Genomic DNA, 19,158 nt, shown 5'->3' with positions numbered 1-19,158 from the left:
CTTGGAACTGGAATTCTGACAGTAAAAGAAAAAAAAAAAAACTTTAAATATTTGTGAATTATACTGCAAACCATACAAATAAATCACAAAAAACAAAGTAATCGTTTAATATTAATTTACAACCAATAAATTATCTAAATGTACAATTGTCCTTTTTTTGTTGTTCATGTTGAGACTTGTTGACTAAAAAATAAATAAATAAGACAGTTTTTGTTCAGATCTGAAGCCAAAGTGGCGTTAAATTGAAGAGGCTCCCCAGTGTTGTCATACGTTTGAAAATTACAATGAGCACAGATTTGTTTGCAGTTAGTAAAGGTGATATCTGATGGATGACACAGTGACAGAGAGGCTACTCAATTAAAAATAAACCACAACAGAATAAATCCCTCAGAGAGCACAAAATTAGCATATAAGTGACTTTATTTTCCACAACACTTGATATAGAAAAAAAACAACACAATTACATATCTTCATCTGGGACAGAGTACATGCAGGTTTTTCCATTTTAATAAGAAATGTTCATGATTCAAAAGTTTATTTTAAAACATGTTAAAAAAGTAATCTTTAAAAGGTCCCAGATTAATACATTTTCAGTTTCCTTTACAAAAGACTACAGCATAGGAATTAAAAATGCTTCATGTTATTTTTTTTTTAACACAGTTAAAAGGTGGAATTAACACATAATCATCACTAATACTGAGCCCTGACTGTTTATATGAAATGTACCGACTGGAATGATTTTTAAAATTCTTTAGTGAGAGGTGTCAGTCAGGACAATGTCCAGATGTGATAAGTTAACTGCAGCGTAATTTGACATTTCTTTTGTAAAGGATGACTTTAATTAAAACAGTAAACGTAAATTAGGCACTGTAACAAAATCTAAATTAAACCATATATTTGAAGAATATAGTGAATCTTTAAATTGCCAATTTTTAGGTAAATTATAAAAAAAACCCAGAGACAAATATGAACAAAACACAATTTGTCCTAAGAGTCATTCCTTGGTCATTGTTCTGGTGTCACAGGTGGGCAATTAAGTTTTTAAACTTCAAGCGAGGGGAAATGGACTGAGAGGTAATCGTACTGTGAATTGTCGTCTCTGGGATCCCATAAAGTTATTAGACTTTTTCCACAGCTGGGACATGATTGTGTTCAGCGTGTCCCTAGTGGATATCTGTTATACTATTGATCCCTGTGAACAAGTAGAACATGACAACAAAGATGAACTAAATGTTTTAAGTTACATACAACATATGTACATCTTAAGAGGGTACCATCTATTCCTTCTATGAAATATTAATTGGAGGTACCTGACAATCAGGTTAAAGCAGCAATAAATGGCTGCCTCCTCATGTGATTAAATGTGAGTTCATAGTCCAGTACCAGTTCCAGTGTATATGGTTTTAGTCTTAAATATTATGTAATAATGACCAGACTGAGGGGGTCGAACCTGAAGGCTGAACCTTGGTATACGGTGCACTTGATGGTCACTTTGGCGATTGGCTTCAAGATGTCCTCTGGTATTATTTTCTGCATGCTGAGTTCTTTTATGAAGGCTAAACAGGCTTTGTTGATCATATTATCTCATTATCACATTAAGAAGATGTTTTTGTCTTGATCTCATCAACTACACCTTCTTAATGAAGAAGGCCATGAGGACCGTCTTGATGAAGACCCTTGGTGTCTTGTTGACCTTACTGTCAAGCCTATGAGGATCCATGTTTGCAGCATTGAAGTTCAATAATGGTATCAAATGAAGATGCAGCCATTTGTTTGCACCCACAGTACTCCATTATGCTTTAATATTTAGAAGACTGGTGAAGTTTTTGTTGTACCACTCAAAGAGCTGGTCTCTATGGGATCATAACCTTGTGCCATCTCCTTGTGGAGGTGCTTCTTCAATTGTTTGGCTAAACGCTGCCACCTGAAAAAAAAGCAGTCATCACTGACAGTTTACAATCTCCAAAATGTGGTGCTTGTGGGTGATTAAAGCAAGTGCATTTTTGAGCTTTATAGGTGATTCAGAGATCACACGTTCACGTCTCTTACCTTTCCTGTGTGTCATTGTACTTGTTCAGTCTGTCTGCCTCCTCCCTCTTCTCCTTCATCCATCGTTGCAAGAGTTCTTCTTTCTCTTTCCAAGCTTGCGCCGCTGCTTCTTTTAGTTCTTTCTGCTCCACATGCAGAGCTGCCAGCTCTTTGCATTGACACTCTATGGTGAACTCATATTCGGAAAGGGTCGCCTTCAGGGTTTTACTCCCTTTAGCCAGAGTAAGTGCCTCTTGGCGGTGACGGGAAACACTGAAACAGATGAGAAATTTAATGATTTATCGTAATTTTGATCACCTTCTGGTGTTACTTCAAACTACTTCATACATTCATCCACCACACACCTTATAGAGTTCGGATTTTAGGTCACAAGTCACTGCTATCTAATAGGTAGATACTGTAAACTGTGACCCAACAACACATAGGCCTACAAGCTAATATTTATTTGTGATTCAGGATTATACTCAGTTTTGTTATGAGAGTGTACTCTGATGGTTTTAGCTCAAAACTAGAAATTACCGTGACTGCCAGTATTGCAGTTCAGCTTCTTTCAAATACAGGACAGTGGTCAAGTCGGAGACAGTCTGAGACAGCTGTGGAGACAAACAGTAGAGGATGGATTGATTGAGGATTGCACTAGATCAAAGGTCACTCTTGCACACATACACACCACTATGTCCTAATTAACACAGCAAGAATATTTTGACAAGAGATAGAGTGTTGTTTGAGGTTAAATATTTGTGCTACTGTGTAAACTCTTGTATTGTTTTTTATAACCTGCAATCTCTCCTACAGTATGGTGGGAGGCTGATACAAGTTATTTTGTGTCTATTAGTGGATTTCTCACCTTTTCTGCCAGATGTTCACTTTCTCTTAGCTGAAGTTGAAGGAGACTTGTGTTTTTCCCAGCTTCAACTCCACCTCGCTCTAAACTGAAGTAAAAGGCAGTGTATAGTTTTATGATGCAAAAACCAAGCATTGAACACAGCTTTAAATGTGAAGTGAAATTCTGCTTTTCTGACCTCTTAGTCTGGACATCTTCTAAAATTTGTTTGCGAATTTCAAAACGCTCTTCCAACTGAGACACTGAAAGAAAACAGATTTGTCAGATGCCCTTGGGGTTAGTCAGAGGAGATGCATCATCGTTGCAAAATAGAAAACATTAATCTTACAGCTTGTGAAGACGCCAGCGTATGGGACTTTCTCTCTTTGGTCTCTGTGTTGCAGTTGACCGCGCACGTGATTCTTCCAGCTTCCCATTTTAATACGCACAAATTGTCCCAGCTTCACGGTTCCAAAAAGGTTGATCCTATGTTTTCCAAACACTGTCTTGTTTTTTTTTTTTGTTTGTTTGTTTTCCTTTGGCGTGGTCGGAGACGGGAGTTGATTGTTAAGGCGTATCAGCAGGAATTAACTGACCGCAGCAAAGTTTCACAGCTCCTCCCTGTTCAGTCAGTCAGCTGCCTGGCATTCCCCTGCAGGAACCCTCCCCTCATATATAATATAATATCATTTAATATAATACAATATACACGGTAGAGAGTAATTTAGTTGCCTATATTTAGTCAAGTAATTAGGTACTTTTAGTATTCTTTTATTTCTTTTTAGTATTCACTTTTTTGACGAAGTTGATTTGACAGATTAAAATTTCACATGCTGGACATATGGTCACTCATAAACTATTATGATTGTTATATCCAAACAATATCCCGTATAGTAGTTATGCTTAGTTAAAATTAATTTCACTTTAACTTCATTAACTTAACTTTAACTGAGCTGCTACAATCTGCTGCAAAAGGCTGCTTACAAAGTATGAGTATGTATGAATAATCCTCTCCAATAATCCAACAATGCATCCAGTAATATATGACACTCTCACAATGAATTTTACTATCTTATGAGTAATTTTATTTAGGATAATTTAAGCACTTTTTACTGCTAATTCTTATAAATAAAATTAGTATTAATGCAGTCTTTTTACTTGGAGGTATTACTAGTTTGATTTTTAAAAAATATCTGAATATAATATAATATAATATAATATAATATAATATAATATAATATAATATAATATAATATATGTGGTGGGGAGTAGTTAAGTACATGCTCATGTACTGTACTAAAGTACAATTAGGTACTTTTACTTTATTTGAGTATTCACTTTTCCACAAAATTGATTTGTCACATAGAAATTTCTTATACAAGACATTTGGTCATCTCATGAAGTATTATCAGTTGTTAGATTAAACAACTCAAACAATAGCCCATATATAGTAGCTAAAATTAAGTTAAGTTAAGTTAAATTAAATTTAACTTGAACTATTTTAACTTAACTGAACTGCTACAGTATTAAAATGCTGCTTACAAAGTTATGAGTAATCCACTGCAATAAAACATCCAGTACTATATAACACTATTTTATGAGTACTTTTACTTTGGATACTCTGAATTCTTACACATCTGTTCTTTAGTTTTAGTTTACTTGCAGCAGAGTATTCTTTTTTCACTCATTGTCGTTCATCATATCATATCATATAATACCACATAAAATAATATCCTATAATCCAAATGAAATAGCTGAGTTTAACTAAGCACAAACAAAACATATATCAATAGGTATTAGTCACTGAAGGAAAAAGTTTTACCAAGCCCCAGAACAGAATATAAATGGCACAAAACAATGATATTTTGATGCCATTAGGCTTCAAAATACATTAATAGGTAACATATTAAACTGAACAATTTAAACTATAGTGGACACAAAACAGTTGATACAAACATCTCAGAAAAAACTACACACACAGAACAGCAGAATGTGCTCAACTTTTCTAGAAAAAAGGACGTGTCTAGATGGTAACCCTAGATTCGCTGAGATCTCGCGAGATATACACGTGTTGTGCCATCGTTGTACGCGTTATACAAAACAATTATGTTTTATGATGTGACAACGCCGTGGTGAAGGTCTAGTTAGGTTTAGACACAAAAAACACTTGGTGAGGGTTAGGGAAAGACCATAATTTGGGTTACAATGATCACTCTCGCGAGATCTTTCGCTAATCTAGGGTTACCATCAAGACACAACCTAGAAAAAGGACCTGTCAGCTCTGAAAGTACTTCCGGTTCATAATTTTTTTTTCTCAGTAAATCGCTTTAGCTAAAATATTTTTTGTAACTTTTGCTAATATTCTATGATATAATGATATGTGTGTGTTTGTAAAGGCTGTCGTATACATTTTTTCTAAAATGTGTAGTTATTTCGAGCGCCTAAATAAGAAAGAAGACGAGCTTTGGACGTTGTTTTACCCTGACAACAGGAAGTTGTTGTTGGCTCACTGCTCGCACTAACGTGCGCCCTGACAACAACAGACAGGCTGACTGCTGATCAGGCTTATTTAATTAAACATGTAAGGACTACATGTTATTAAGACTGACAAAGTAACGGCAGCCGCTCATGTGAGTGTCGTTCAACTTTAACCGATAACCATGTTGTGTAACTACACTTTTTTGTGTGAAGGAGCTAGCGTGCTAAGCTAGCAAACTAGAGACACTTCTAACTTTATCGGCATAAATTGACGTATCTCGCTCGCTAACTTGGTGTATATATTGCCAGGTTGTCTAGTCGTTAAGAGGTCACCCATGTCTGCTGGATTGTAACAGTCGTGTGTCCAGTATGAGCGCATCAGCTGCGGACAGAGAGCCTGGGATCCCCTTGGATAATGCAAAGGAGGAAATCAGTGAGCCCATCTGCACAGGAGAGAGCAGCAAGCATGTAAGTAGACAGAAGATGGATTGATGGATGGACTTTATTGATCCCAAATTGTGAAATTCTTGTGTTACAGCAGCAGGTTATCCAGACGTTGCACGGGAACTTTCAATATACATATCAACACTAGAAGAGAGAAATGTATATCTATAGGAAAAGAAACACAACATACACTATAAATATAAACATAGGACAACATACTACATACATTAGACAAGTGTGCAAAGTTGTGGAAGTTTTAGACATGCAATGAGGTAGAGTAGGAGTATAAAGATGTGCAAATTCACCATGAGCAAAGTTATTGAAAGAGCAAAACAGTGTAGTTTGGTTGAGACAGAAACTATAAAGCTGTTAAACAGAGGTGAGGTGTTGTGGAGAGTAATTGCTTTGGGCAGGAAAGATTTCCTCTATCTGTCCTTGTGACAGTGAAGCTGAACTAGGCTGTTACAGAAAGTGCTCCACTGTCTGTCCAGTAGGCGGTGGAGAGGGTGGTCAATATTATCCATAATAGATAACAGTTTGTTCAGCGTCTTCCTGTCCCCCACAACTTCAGAGGTGTCTGGTTTGCAGCCAATTATGGAGCCGGCCTTCTTACTCAGTTTGTCTGTTGGTGTCACCGTCTCCAATACTGCTCCCCCAGCAGACTACAGTGAAGTACAGTGCATTGGCAACAACAGAGTGGTGGAAGATTTCCAACATCTTGTTGCACGCATTAAAGGATCTCAGCTTCCTCAGGAAATGGAGTCTGCTCATCCCCTTCCTATATACGGCCTCGATGTTGGTCTTCCAGTTCAGTCTGCTCTCAATGTGGACACCCAGGTACTTGTAGTCCTCCACCTGGTCACCGTCCTCTCCCAGAGTACACAGGGGTTGTATAGACGTCCTCTTCCTTCTGAAGTCGATCACCATCTCCCTGGTCTTGGTCATGTTCAGGAGCAGAGGGTTTCATCCAGACCATTCCACAAAATCGTCTACCGGTGCTCTGTACTCCTCCTCCCGCCCATCACTTATACACCCAACCATTACAGAGTTGTCAGAGAAGTTCTGCAAGTGGCATGACCTGGAGTTGTATTGAAAGTCTGAGGTCTACAAATTGAAAAGGAAGGGAGACAGTGCAGTCCCCTATGGAGCATCTGTACAGAGACAGAGCACTGCCCGGTCAGACAAACCCCAAACTGCAGTCTGCCTGTCAGGTTGTCGGTGATCCAGGAGATGGTGGACATGTCTACCTTCATCTCTTGCAGCTTCTCTCTCAGTAGCAGTGGCTGGATGGTGTTGAATGCACTGGAGAAATCAAAGAATGTGATTCTCACAGTGCAACCAGTTCCATCCAGGTGCGAGTGAGCTTGCTGCAGCAGGCAGATGATGGCATCATCCACTCTCATATGAGGTTGGTAGGCAAACTGCAGAGGGTTCAGCGATGATTTCATCTGTGGTCTAAGGTGGGCCAAGACCAGCCTCTCACCTTCACCCGCCTTCATCACATGAGATGTGAGGGCAACTGGTCGATAGTCGCTGAAGCCAGATGGTGTTGTCTTCTTGGAAACAGGAACCAGGCAGGATGTCCTCCACAGCACTGGTATCTTCTCCTGGTAAAGGCTCAGGTTGAAGAGGTGTCGCAGAATAGCAGATAGCTAGCTGGCGCAGGTCCTCAGAACCCTGGGGCTGATACCGTCAGGGCCCGCAGCCTTGCCTCTCTGGAGTCTCTCCAGCTGTCTCCTAACCTGACCAGGTTTGGGACCAAGGAGCTCATCAAGGAGGATTAAGGGGGGAAGGGTGAAAGCATTGTGGGCATTGTGAAGTCTGGGTGTGCGGTGGTTTCGTGGAGGAGACAGATGAGGGCTGTGAACTTAAGTCTTTTTAATGTCAAAGTCCCTCTTTTTGTTACTATGCTTCCACCACAGCTCAACAGGGAAACACTGTCAGAGGAAACACAGGGGGAATTTTATGCTAAAAAGACTGTAAATGTGGCAGATATCCACTTGATATGACTCAGACTGCTCAATGCTGAAGCCTCATATAAGCTCCAGATAAACTTTTAAAGAGGACATTGTAGAAAGGGAGCTTTCCATTTCTTTTTTGATTATGAAGCAGGTCTAGGTGCTATATAAATAGCCTACTGTACTGCGAAAGTATCAAAATGTTCAGTCCACTGAGAAATGCACACAGCCCATATTCAGAAACTGTGCCTTTAAACAAGCTGTTTGGACTTCTGTAACGTTGTGATGTTTCAACTATACTCTCAGTGTTTCCCCCACCATTGCTTATGGGACTCCCCGCCCCTCCTGAAAGAAACAAAATATGTTTATTTATGGTATTTACCTCATTTATGTGCCCTCGTTTCTTTTCAGCTCAGTGTGAGAGTCTACTGCGTTTTGCTGTTATTTATGGTCTCGCTAGTTTCTCTCCTCTGCTCTCTGTGTTTCACCGACCGTTACCTGTGGCTGGCTCAGGCGTGTGTCACATCAAATAGACCATGAAAATGAAAATATTAAACTGGGAAAGGGGCATAATATGACCTCTTTAAATGCATTTTTGTGGATTTTGGCCTCCATCACTTACATTGAAAACACATTTCAAGCGGATCTTTTAATAGCCAGTATGAACAGGAGGAATAATAACAGTAGAAAAACCTCTTTCAGTGTCCACATGGGTACCTAACTGTTGTTTTAAGACAGACTTGAAAAATTGGAAACCTATACTTTAAATATGACCCTCAATCAATACTTCCTGGTTATACTCACTAATTTGGCACTTTGTTTTGTTATTTTGTAGGACTCGGCCTTATGTTCAGGCAACAGTGAAATAAAGAGCCGTGCTGTGGTCAAATACTCTGCCGCCCCACCTCCGACCAGCTATGCTTTGCTGCAGGAGAAGACAGACCTGAAGCTGCCTCCTGCCAACTGGCTGAGAGAAAACCCCCAGCTGGGCAGTGCTGGCACCACAGTGTTAGGGTCCAGCAGCAAAAGCAAGCCTTTTTCCAGGTACAACAAAGTTTGTAAATTACTGTTACAGCTACTGATTCATATAGCTCTCGTGAAACTGTCAGCAAAATCTGTTGATCTCTGTAGGGAAATTCAGTTTTTTAGTTCTTTAGCCACCTTTCCTGGCCCATGGTGGTGGGCCCAAATTCAAAACATAATGGTCTAAAAGTATCCTTCACATATTGTATAAATTTGATGACATCTAGTATGATATGTATTACCAAAATATAATCTGCAAAACCATATTTACTAATAATACCAACCAGTGATTGTAATTGAAAGACTGTTGGTCGAGATAAAAAAAGACATATGAAAACATCACCTTGGGCTAACTGTTGATATGAACCTGTGGAGTAGTGTTTAAAATTATTTAAACCTGAAGGCATTGTGCTCTCGGCTCTGCTTAATTGCTGGAAACCTGTCGGGCAGATGGCCTCTGTTGTTGGTTGGAAGAGAATTAATAAAGACTGATTAGTACTTAACTGGTGTAACCGTGTTAGGAACAGTGTGTTATGTCAAACCACAGGCATCCTGCCCTGTTTCATTGATATTACAGAACTACATGTGTCACAGAATTATGTATAATACAGTAGCATATGTGCATATAAGATGCATTTATATTGGAGTTTTCAGCAGGTACATCACAGATACTGATTCGTTTGACCCTAATCCATGTCATAAAATCAAATACTCTTCAGCGATTAAGTGCCTTTTCTTCTTTTTTTAGTTTCGGGATGGCCTATGACTTCATTGATTGCATTGGGGATGATGTTGACGTGGTTTCAGACTCAGAGGTTTGTGCATCCGTTGCAAGGCAAACATTTCAACAATCTTTGTTTCTGAAACATGCACAACATTACCACTGTATTCTGTCCCATTCAGAACATCAAGAAGCTTTTGAAAATTCCTTACAGCAAGTCCCATGTCAGTATGGCAGTTCACCGCGTGGGTCGGACACTGCTTTTGGATGAGCTGGACATTCAGGAGCTCTTCATGAGATCCTCTCAGGTACAACAGGATTTTTTGGAGACTTTTTCAAACCAAGGACAGTTCTAGATATTTCTTTATGAGGGAACTGTGCCATGATTCAAGTATGAGGTATGATTGGGTATGTGCTTTCCGCTGTGTGTATGTGTTATAGACGGGAGATTGGACATGGCTAAAAGAGTTTTACCAGCGGCTCATAGATCAGAAGTGGCAGAGGAAAAAGAAGAGTAAAGAGCACTGGTATCAGAAAGCAATTCTGTCAAAGTTCCTCTACTACAGGTGAGTTCTTGGTAGCACTCAAATGATCAAAAACACGTTTACTTCATTTTAAGGTGTTTTTCAGTCTTATTCCATTACAACTTCTGTGTTTCCCGCAGTATAAATGGCGATGGGGCTGCAGAGCCTGTACCAGACGACCTGAACGAAGGAGAGAAGGAGAATGAGGCAGAAGAGTTCAGCTCTTCATGGCCCACCGCCTTCACCAGCACACCCTCCGACACAGAAGAGTCAGCTGCTACTAAACAGGTAGCTTAGCTATCAGACAGGACAGGCACACCTGAGAAGGAATTAAGAGGGAATTGTTGCTTTTGTCTTGGCTAGGAATTAATCATTTGTGTCATATTCTCAGCTTTTTTTTAAATTAAAACACTGATCTTTGTGCAGGATGTGCAGGAAAGTGTTTCTGTGGACAGTCAGTTTGCTTTGGGCCAGGTGACATCTGTACCCAAAGAGCAAAACCTCCCAACACTCTTCAATGAAGGGGAGAACAGTCAGGTAACATAAACTTTAACCCCGCCTAAATGGACTACAGTTGGTAGATTATGTCTAATGTATATTTAAATACACAGATATACTTTGATGTCACTTTTGTTGACAGGGTTTAAGAAACGACTTCGTGCGAAACATCATGTGGACATTTGAGGATATCCACATGTTGGTTGGGTCCAACATGCCTATTTTCGGAGGTGGTCGCTATCCTGCCGTCAGTCTTAGACTCAGGTTGGAGTTTTAAACCATTTTCTCCCATCCAGGGTCTGACATTAATACCCACTAAGTGGAAAATGATGCTGTTGCAATGGCTTGGGCAGATAAGTTTTTATTTTAGTTTATCTGACCTCAGGAGGTAGACGGGACAGTTCATTTCGAATTCCGAATTCCACATTGGTTCCACTACATTATTCTTGTTTAATCTAACGTGGAGTTCCCTGGTTTTCTTTCTTTCTTTGTGTGTTTTTCAGGGACAACAATAAACCAATCAACATCCTGACAGGTATCGACTACTGGCTCGACAATCTGATGTGCAATGTTCCAGAACTTGTCATGTGCTTTCACGTCAATGGCATTGTTCAGGTAAATTACTGTTTGCTTTTGGCCAGTATTGCATTAAGAATCATGCTCTATTAAATGGTTGCCTATAAATCTTTTTCATAAACTTATTTTCATCCTTAGTGTGTTCAACATGTAGTGATTTCCTTCATTGCAGAAATACGAGATGATAAAAACAGAGGACATTCCTCATCTGGAGAACTCCACTTTCTCCACAAGGGTGGTGAAAGATATCGCACAAAACATCCTTTCCTTCCTCAAGTCCAACTGCACCAAAGAGGGTCACACCTACTGGCTTTTTAAAGGTGGGAGATGAGTGAGCATGAATTCTTAAAAGTCTCAGACTTGTTAACTTACATGAGCGCCATGTTCGTCATCAAGTCTTCTCATGTTTGTTTGTTTGTTTGTTTGTTTGTTTTTTCTTGAATCCTCAGCTAGCGGAAGTGACTTTGTGAAGCTTTATGATCTTACCACTCTGTGTGAGGAGGCTGAAGAAGAGAAATGTCAGAATCCTTTCACACTTCCTGTGGCTGTGCTACTTTATAAGTAGGTATCTGGGAGACAGATGCAGAGGACAGGAGTTAAAGGATTTCTGTAGTTGGGAAAACTGTGGGAAAGGCATTAAAGTTGATTCCAAGGCTGAAATAAATTTAGAAAAATGTCTTCATATCCAAAAAAGCTTGGGACATGTTATTGAAATTTTATTTAATATTTTACAATATGTATTTTTTTATTTGCTAACAATATTTGTTGTCAGTTTAAGTAAAAATAGTAGAAGGCCTGAAGAGTCAAATTAACTATTTAAACATAATTATGTTTTTGAATTAAATAATTATAAAAATAATGAAATGTTAAGAGATTCTTTTTTGTATAAAATATAGTTTGTAAATGAGTTATGGTCAAATCAGACATAATTAGCAATAAAAATGGTGAAAAATTGTAATAACTTCCTGTCCATTCTCTGTTTTGTGATGCAGAGTGGCCAGCAACTTGATGCTGAAGGCGAGGCAAAACAGAAAGCACTATGGCACGATCAGAACTCTGCTCTTAAACTGTGTCAAACTCCTGGATCAGGAGAGGCATCCTCAGGTAAGCAGAAACTGCAAAATTTCAGCCGCATTTCAATGTCACACAGTTAGATAGAGGTGGGAAAGACTCGGAAAGAGAGGAAGAGATGTGCCTTTCAGAGATGTGGACTGGATTCAAACCCACACGCACCCTGAAATTTAAAGGACGACCTACCAGAATTCTTCATTGGTAGTGATTCAGTACGTCAAGGACCCAATTAGTCATCATAGGTCCTGTTAGTTCAGTCTTTGATGTTCACATTGTGCTCAGGCTAAATGTTTGCAAATGTTTCCATATAGGAGTAGTATTTATATCCTATATTCAGACAGCGGGGGGATCTGAGAATGCCATAGTTTAGATTTGATTGAATCTGACTCCGGTCCTGATCTCCTCCGTCTCCTGTCTGTTCAGATCATCGCCTCGGCCGCTTACATGCTGTCAGAGCTGTTCCAGCTCGATGAACCTCTGGAAGAAGATGGAGGGGAGTCGCTCCGGGCCGGTGGCTCAGAGGACAGCTACAGCGACGAAGACAGGGAGGAAGAGGAGGAGGAGGAGGAGCTGACAGAGGACAGCGATGATAACGGTTCCTACAGTAACTGCTCCACCCCACAGGATGACAGTAAAGCTGTGGCTGTGATCCGCTCCGTAGGGGAGCTGTCTGTCCCTGAGAAGTACAAATCCACTCACCTGATCAGAGTGAGTGACTCTGTAAATGTTTTTCCTGCCTTCTCGTCTAGACAGACGGAAAGGGGAAAGAGTGGAGTGTACAGATAAATATGTTGCGTGTAAACATAAAAAGAAAATCTTCCCTTTTTTCGTCCCTGCAGCCAAGTTGTGCTTTCCCCATTTCTCAAGACAAGGAGGAGAGATGCAGACACGTACTGAGCTACGTACTAAAGGCGAGTCTCTGCATGATATTTATGTTTTGTGTACATATAATGCTAATAATGTGATGTCTTCCGATAAATTTGTCATATAAAGTGTTAATAAATGGCTGTAATAAACTGCACAGGGGCTGAAGGCGGTGGATGGCAGCATTAAGAAGGAGAGTGATCTCCCAGCTGCAGATCCTAACACACCCATTCCTCTTAAATATGAGGACAGAAATGAAGTCGGAGGGTGCGCTGCTGAGAAAGGCATCTCTCTTCTCCTTGAACGAGGTCAGTCCTCCTTTTATACTGTAGGATGTTTGATATATTGTAATATTGCGCAGTAAAACATGATGTTTTTCATATCAAATACACAAATTGGTGCCCAGATGACTTCGCTATCAGGTCGTTCCTCATCTTATTTACAAACTCTCATTTGTCTCTCTCAGTTGGGCCTTTGCAGGCGGATCAGAAGCACCCGACACGCTCAGGGATGATACCCGGCTCGTGGCAGCACCGTATGAAGCTGCAGCTCTTTCTCAAGGCCTCCAAGGCCTACTTCGTCCTGTCTGATGCAGCCACGAACTTGCTGAAGTACGGCCGAGCCTTACGCTACATCAAGTTATCTCTGCAGTGCTACGGTAAGGTTATTTACTTCTTCAATACACCAGAAACATTTGGAAATGTAGTTATAGTTGTTGTTTTTCAGTATTTTCAGGATTCATTTGTGTAACTGTGGTTGACATTTGGCTTTATTGTTGTGGGAATTTTTAGTTGTTCCACAAGCCTAAATTTTCATAGTTTTTTTATCAGAGTCAGAATCTGTTTACTAGCCAAGCATGTAAACATACAAAGAACATCTTGGCATTTGCGCCGACAAACACAATGTAGAAGAATAAATGGCTGTGAATAAACTGTTATTTATTCATGAATCAAATCAGAATTTATCGGAATTTTATAAAAACATCAAATTGCACCCGAAACTGTTTCAAAACTTCTATTAAACACCAACCTTTGGCCACTTAAATATTCATTTGAAATGAATGCATAATCAAAAAATCCTAATTCATACTGCTACTAAACCGTTACATCAACATTTTTGTGGTGCAATATAATACCTGAACATTTTGTTTCTTCCTTTGTTTTCTCAGATGCCTATTGTTCAGTCAGCGGCACACTGCACCCGCAGGTGCTGCTGTTTCATAGCCAGTGCCTGTCTTTGTGTGGGGACATCCAGCTGATGTTGGCCCAGAATGCCAACAACAGAGCAGCTTACCTAGAGGAATACAGCTACCAAACCAAAGAGGACCAAGAGATCCTGCATAGCCTGCACAGAGAGAGCAGCTGCCAGGGTCAGTCACTGAGGAGAGACAATGCAGTCATACAAATCTTTGAATATATACTGGCAGACTCTCTTGCCTAATGTATTGAAATTAAGGGTTTTGGTAAACACTTAAACGCCTGATCCATACTTGGTGTATAGAGCTGTTTTATCCATTTAAGTTTCTCCTATAATGTCTTGTATAATTTGAGGTTGTTATGTTCAATTGTTGTTCCCTTCTGTCCTTTTAATCTCTCTAGCCTTCAACATGGCAACAGACCTGGCTATGGACCCGGAGTACCAGCTGTTTGTTAGCTGTAAGTGCTATGAGGCGGTGTATGAACTGCTAGTCTCTGAAGCTTTGAAAGATGATTCCTCAGATCAGCTGGCTCAGGTGCTCAAAAGGCTGGGAAACATCCGCAACGAGATGGGAGTCTTTTATATGAACCAAGCTGCAGCCATGCAGACTGAGAAAGAAGGTATGTTGAATAAATGGACAGTAGTTTGAACAGTGTGGTTGTACAGAATATAGTTCAAAATAGTTATTTTCTTTAACTTAAAGATGCAGCCTTCTGAATATGTGCAATCTAACAGATTTATGCACTTTATATAATTCGATTTCTGTGCACCTGGATCAGACAAAATAATAAAAAGAGACTTAATAAAATTGTATTACTCCATTTTGCTTATATAATTGTTTTACCTGCCTTTCTGTCTTTGTTACTGCTTCCAACTGGCGTTCTCCCTCTACCCCTCTAGTGAAGAAATCAGTGTCCATAGCAGAGCAGGAGATGTGGAAAAAGAGTTTTGCCTTCTTTGAGAAAGGCATGAAGGACTTTGAAGCCATCAGGGACAACACAAACACAGCGTTGCTGCTGTGTAACACTGGCAGGCTGATGAGAATCTGTGCTCAGGCTCACTGCGCCGTCTCTGCCGACCAGAGCAGAGGGGAGTTTTCGCCTGAAGAAGCGCTCTACTATAATAAGGTGCTACTTCACACTGGATCAATGCCAAATTATTTGTTTCTTTTGCAGAACTTAATGTTCTCTACCTTTTTTATCCTAAATCAAGACCCTTCCCTATCATGCTCTTATTTAATACATTGTTTTACCCCAGGCCATAGACTACTACCTGCGGGCGATGAAGTCACTGGCGAGCAGAGAGAACCACCCAGCAGTGTGGGACAGTGTAAACTGGGAGTTGTCCACTACCTATTTCACCCTGGCTACACTTCTGCAGGACTACGCCCCGCTGTCCAGGAAGGCCCAGGAGCAGGTTGGATTGAACACTTTTGTTTCACATAAAACTGAACAAATATTCTAAAATTAAGTTTTTACCCATTTTGATAATCTTTGGATTTATTTCCCAGTGACTGGCATATTTTCATGCCGTGTAGCAACCTTCATATCCTGAAAAAGTCCACATATTGAGAAAATCTGAAGATCACCGATGATATGCATACTTCCATCCAAAATGCAATCATGGTGAATACATATGGGTGCACTATCAGTAACGCCAGACATCAGCCATCTCCCTGTGTGTTTTTCCCCAGATTGAACGGGAGGTGACTGAGGCTATGATGAAATCCCTGAAGTACTGTGATCTGCAGACGGAATCAGCTCGCCAGCCCCTCTACCAGTACAGAGCCGCCACCATCCACCACCGCCTGGCCTCTATGTACCACAGCTGCTTTCGCAACCAGGTGGGGAAACATGTAAAACTACACAATGATTAAAAGAAAATCAATATCTTTATTCTGGATATCTGTTTGTTTTTGGTGTCAATAAATCAGAAACGTCTTAGCTCACCCTTTAGTCATTGACTTTTTTGTTTGTGTCAAAAGACAAATGTGTTTACTTTCTGTGAAGAAGAAGAACAAGGAGCAGTGGTGATTGGATGTCTGTATTTCATGCTTCAGTGATACAATATACACTGAAGGATGTCTGTGTTTCTGGCTCTAATTGTGTGACAGGTGGGGGATGAACACTTGAGGAAGCAGCATCGGAGCCTGGCAGAGCTTCACTACAGCAAGGCTGTTTGTTTATTCCTCAGCCTCAAAGATGCACCCTGCGAGTTGCTCCGCACGCTGCTGGAGAGGGTGGCCTTTGCTGAGTTTACCATGGCTGGTGAGTAGCCATTCAATGTGACGAATGATGTCAGTAAATGTTGGTTTTGTCAGAACAGAGGGATTGAATTGGAGAACATTTCCATCCGCAGCCTCTAGTAATGTTTCATTCTGTGTTTCCACAGGTCAGAGCAGCAACGCCGCTAAGCTGAAGAGCCTGACTGGAGCTCTAGAGGTCATGACGGAGACTCGCTTTGCTTTCCAACTCATTCATAAAGAGCTGCTGGAGGAGCAGATGGAGGTACATTTCAGAGTAGCAGTCAGGACATGTTCTCCCATGCTTACTCAGCTTTACAAAGCTTTGTTTTGTTACCTTTTCTTGATCACACACCATAACCTCCACCATCTCTTCCTTTCACCTAATGATCTGTAGCTGAGTGAAGCGGACCCCGCTGAATCTGAAGGGTCTCCTGATGTGGCCACTTGTCCCAACTCAGGACTGAACCTCCAGGAGGTGATGAAGTTAATTGGCGTGTTTGAGCCAAGTTTCTCCTTCCTGCTGCTGCAGCTGATCAAGCTGATGACGACTATGAAACGTAAACCAAGGTGAGCAAGATTCTAAATCCCTTATGGTGCATATGCATCTAAAATCCTTTAAACTCTCACAACTTACCAACTCATCTGTTTTCATTATAGCAATAAGGACGAAGAGCTGCTGAAAACCTATAAGAACGTGTACTCCAAGCTGCTGCGTGCCGATAAAAACGCACTACTCCTCAGCCGCGTCGAGCTCTACGTGGAGCTTCTGCAGCAGCTGACGCCACAAGCTGGGGGTGACAACACCGGTACGCCATCATGACATAAACATAAACAAGGAAGACCCTCAAGACTTTGACTCTGCTTTCTTCACCTCCAAACCCATCCTGAGGAAGACTTGGAATACTTGACCTAACCGTCTTCTCAAAAAAAATACTCCAAAAGAAAACAAATATTTATAGACACCATTATTAACATGCTCAGGCAACACTGTCCAACTCTGAATGACAGCTTCAAAGCTAATTTCACCTCCTGCGCCTTTAAAACGAATTCATCTTTTTTCTAACATTTGCATCACAGGTTTTGAATTGTACATTTTTGTGAAAAGAGTTGTAAATTCAGAAGATATTCTTTAATTTTCTTATCGCTTAAGCAGTGTTTGGTTATGTTTAGAGCTCCTACATGTAGGATTTGTTGACGACTATACCAAACATCACCTGGATTGTCTCATGTCTTACAAACAAAAACCTATGCCATGAGAAAAACTTCAGACGCTATAATAACATATAACTTCTACAAACAGGAGTTTAAAAGGAGATAAATCATTTAGTCTGTCTAGATGATTTAATTTTAATATAATTGGTGTTTTTGATATTCAGTAATACCAATAATGCTGTGAATAAAATGGATTGAAGTGCGATTGAAGGCTGACAAGTTGACATAAGCTCAAACACGTCATTTGCTTTTCAAAAACAACTGTGTGCAATAGTTTGGCAACATTCAATGCAAACTCCGAGGCTAGTTTGTGCACATTTCTGTGTGTAAATGTGAGTTTGTATCAGCATGGTTTGCTGTGACATGAAAATAAAGTTTTTCTAAATTTTACGCACTAAATTTATTTCTACAGCAGTTTTTTTTAAATGTAGTGTGACCTTCTTTTCTTTTCTAAGGTGATTTTGGCCTAGGATGGCTAGATAGATACTTGGCAAAAAGTTGCAAAAGCAGCAGAAGAGCTCAGTTCGAGAACAGTAACCAGACATTTTTACAGTCATGTTGGGCATTTTACTGCTGTTAAGGTGGACATTTTTAACGTCACATCAGCCATTTTACTGCTGTTAAACCGGACATTTTTACCATCACTTCAGGCATTTTACTGCTGTAAAAGTGGACGGTTTTACCATCATGTCGGGACATTTTAACCGGACATTTTAATGGCGTTAAACTGGACATTTTTACCGTCACGTCTGGACATTTTTCCTCCATTTTACTGATCACTTTAACCCAAACCATGATCTTTTCCTAACCCTAACCAAGTGTTTTTCTTTTGCCTGAGCTGACCCATTTTAACCCAAACCGTGATCTAAACCTAACCAACTGCGTTAAATGACACACAAAAAGCTTAAAATGCGTAGACATGAAACACGAAATGTCCTTAAAGTGGTATGCGATATATACGCCATCCCATAAGATCATGTCGATCTCCAAGATGTGGAAAGGAAGTAAGTACATTTACTCAGGTACTCTGTTTGAGTACAATTTTGAAGTACTACTGGAATATTTCCATTTTATGCTACTTTAGAGTTCTCCACTACTGTATATTTATTTTACCGCTATAGTTAGATTTTACATTAAAAAAGACATGATAAGCTTTTAAAATTCAATGTATTGTAGATTAAAACAGTGACTCCCATCCGATTTTGCTTGTGACCCTCATCTCAGTTTTTAAATGTCTGAGTTGTTACAGTAGCAGAGCCACCAGATGGTTTCATTCAAATAACTGTTCAATGCCCCAAAGAGTAAAAGTATCCAATATTTCACAAAAAAGCAAAGACTAGTAAAAAAAAAAAATCCCCAAATTTAATACAAATTTCTGTAGCAGAAATTGTTTTTTTTCTTAACTCTCCCATTAATCATCTCCCAACCCCTTCAGATTTATCTTGTGATCCACTGGAGGGGGCCCAAACCCTAGG

At 40.0% G+C, this 19,158-nt stretch overlaps 2 protein-coding genes across 5 annotated transcripts; one reads left to right on the top strand and one right to left on the bottom strand.

The window, feature by feature from the left end:
- Window positions 1–402: 402 nt before the first annotated feature.
- si:ch1073-143l10.2 (uncharacterized protein LOC565165 homolog) lies at window positions 403–3,526 on the bottom strand. Of its 2 annotated transcripts, none has more exons than XM_067610357.1 (6): window positions 3,222–3,526; window positions 3,072–3,135; window positions 2,897–2,976; window positions 2,569–2,642; window positions 2,050–2,301; window positions 403–1,924 (listed from the first exon to the last, which is right to left on the bottom strand). In XM_067610357.1, the coding sequence occupies exons 2-6, from the start codon at window positions 3,085–3,087 to the stop codon at window positions 1,807–1,809; spliced, it is 540 nt and encodes a 179-aa protein (XP_067466458.1). In that variant the 5' UTR covers window positions 3,088–3,135; window positions 3,222–3,526; the 3' UTR covers window positions 403–1,806. The 2 variants fall into 2 exon arrangements, with proteins under 2 accessions (XP_067466458.1, XP_067466457.1); XM_067610356.1 differs by having other exon boundaries at window positions 2,897–2,981; window positions 3,222–3,525.
- Window positions 3,527–5,192: 1,666 nt separating this feature from the next.
- edrf1 (erythroid differentiation regulatory factor 1) lies at window positions 5,193–18,073 on the top strand. 3 transcript variants are annotated; one of them, XM_067610349.1, is made up of 26 exons: window positions 5,193–5,453; window positions 5,660–5,818; window positions 8,588–8,796; window positions 9,524–9,590; window positions 9,679–9,804; window positions 9,938–10,062; window positions 10,161–10,308; window positions 10,447–10,557; window positions 10,661–10,782; window positions 11,022–11,133; window positions 11,267–11,414; window positions 11,544–11,655; window positions 12,087–12,198; window positions 12,589–12,873; window positions 13,005–13,076; window positions 13,190–13,337; window positions 13,496–13,687; window positions 14,198–14,398; window positions 14,628–14,846; window positions 15,127–15,353; window positions 15,484–15,642; window positions 15,920–16,069; window positions 16,340–16,493; window positions 16,618–16,733; window positions 16,866–17,038; window positions 17,129–18,073. In XM_067610349.1, exons 2-26 carry the CDS (start codon window positions 5,720–5,722, stop codon window positions 17,289–17,291), a joined length of 3,750 nt encoding a protein of 1,249 aa, XP_067466450.1. In that variant the 5' UTR covers window positions 5,193–5,453; window positions 5,660–5,719; the 3' UTR covers window positions 17,292–18,073. The 3 variants fall into 3 exon arrangements, with proteins under 3 accessions (XP_067466450.1, XP_067466448.1, XP_067466449.1); XM_067610347.1 differs by having other exon boundaries at window positions 5,193–5,502; XM_067610348.1 differs by having other exon boundaries at window positions 5,193–5,818.
- The last annotated feature ends 1,085 nt before the right edge of the window (window positions 18,074–19,158 follow it).

Source organism: Thunnus thynnus, chromosome 14 (assembly GCF_963924715.1).
Source record: "Thunnus thynnus chromosome 14, fThuThy2.1, whole genome shotgun sequence".
Classification (NCBI taxonomy): domain Eukaryota; kingdom Metazoa; phylum Chordata; class Actinopteri; order Scombriformes; family Scombridae; genus Thunnus; species Thunnus thynnus.
Note: the sequence above shows the minus strand (reverse complement) of the source record. Positions and strands in the feature narration are given on the sequence as shown.

Excerpts from the sequence above, each read along its gene's own strand:
- edrf1 (XM_067610349.1), top strand. The coding sequence starts at position 5,720 with ATGAGCGCATCAGCTGCGGACAGAGAGCCTGGGATCCCCTTGGATAAT. Across the intron at positions 5,819-8,587 it reads CAGGAGAGAGCAGCAAGCAT|GACTCGGCCTTATGTTCAGG; the intron begins GTAAGTAGACAG and ends GTTATTTTGTAG. Across the intron at positions 16,070-16,339 it reads ACAGCTGCTTTCGCAACCAG|GTGGGGGATGAACACTTGAG; the intron begins GTGGGGAAACAT and ends ATTGTGTGACAG.
- si:ch1073-143l10.2 (XM_067610356.1), bottom strand. The coding sequence starts at position 3,309 with ATGGGAAGCTGGAAGAATCACGTGCGCGGTCAACTGCAACACAGAGAC. Across the intron at positions 2,302-2,568 it reads CTGCAATACTGGCAGTCACG|TGTTTCCCGTCACCGCCAAG; the intron begins GTAATTTCTAGT and ends CATCTGTTTCAG. Across the intron at positions 1,925-2,049 it reads TACAATGACACACAGGAAAG|GTGGCAGCGTTTAGCCAAAC; the intron begins GTAAGAGACGTG and ends CTTTTTTTTCAG.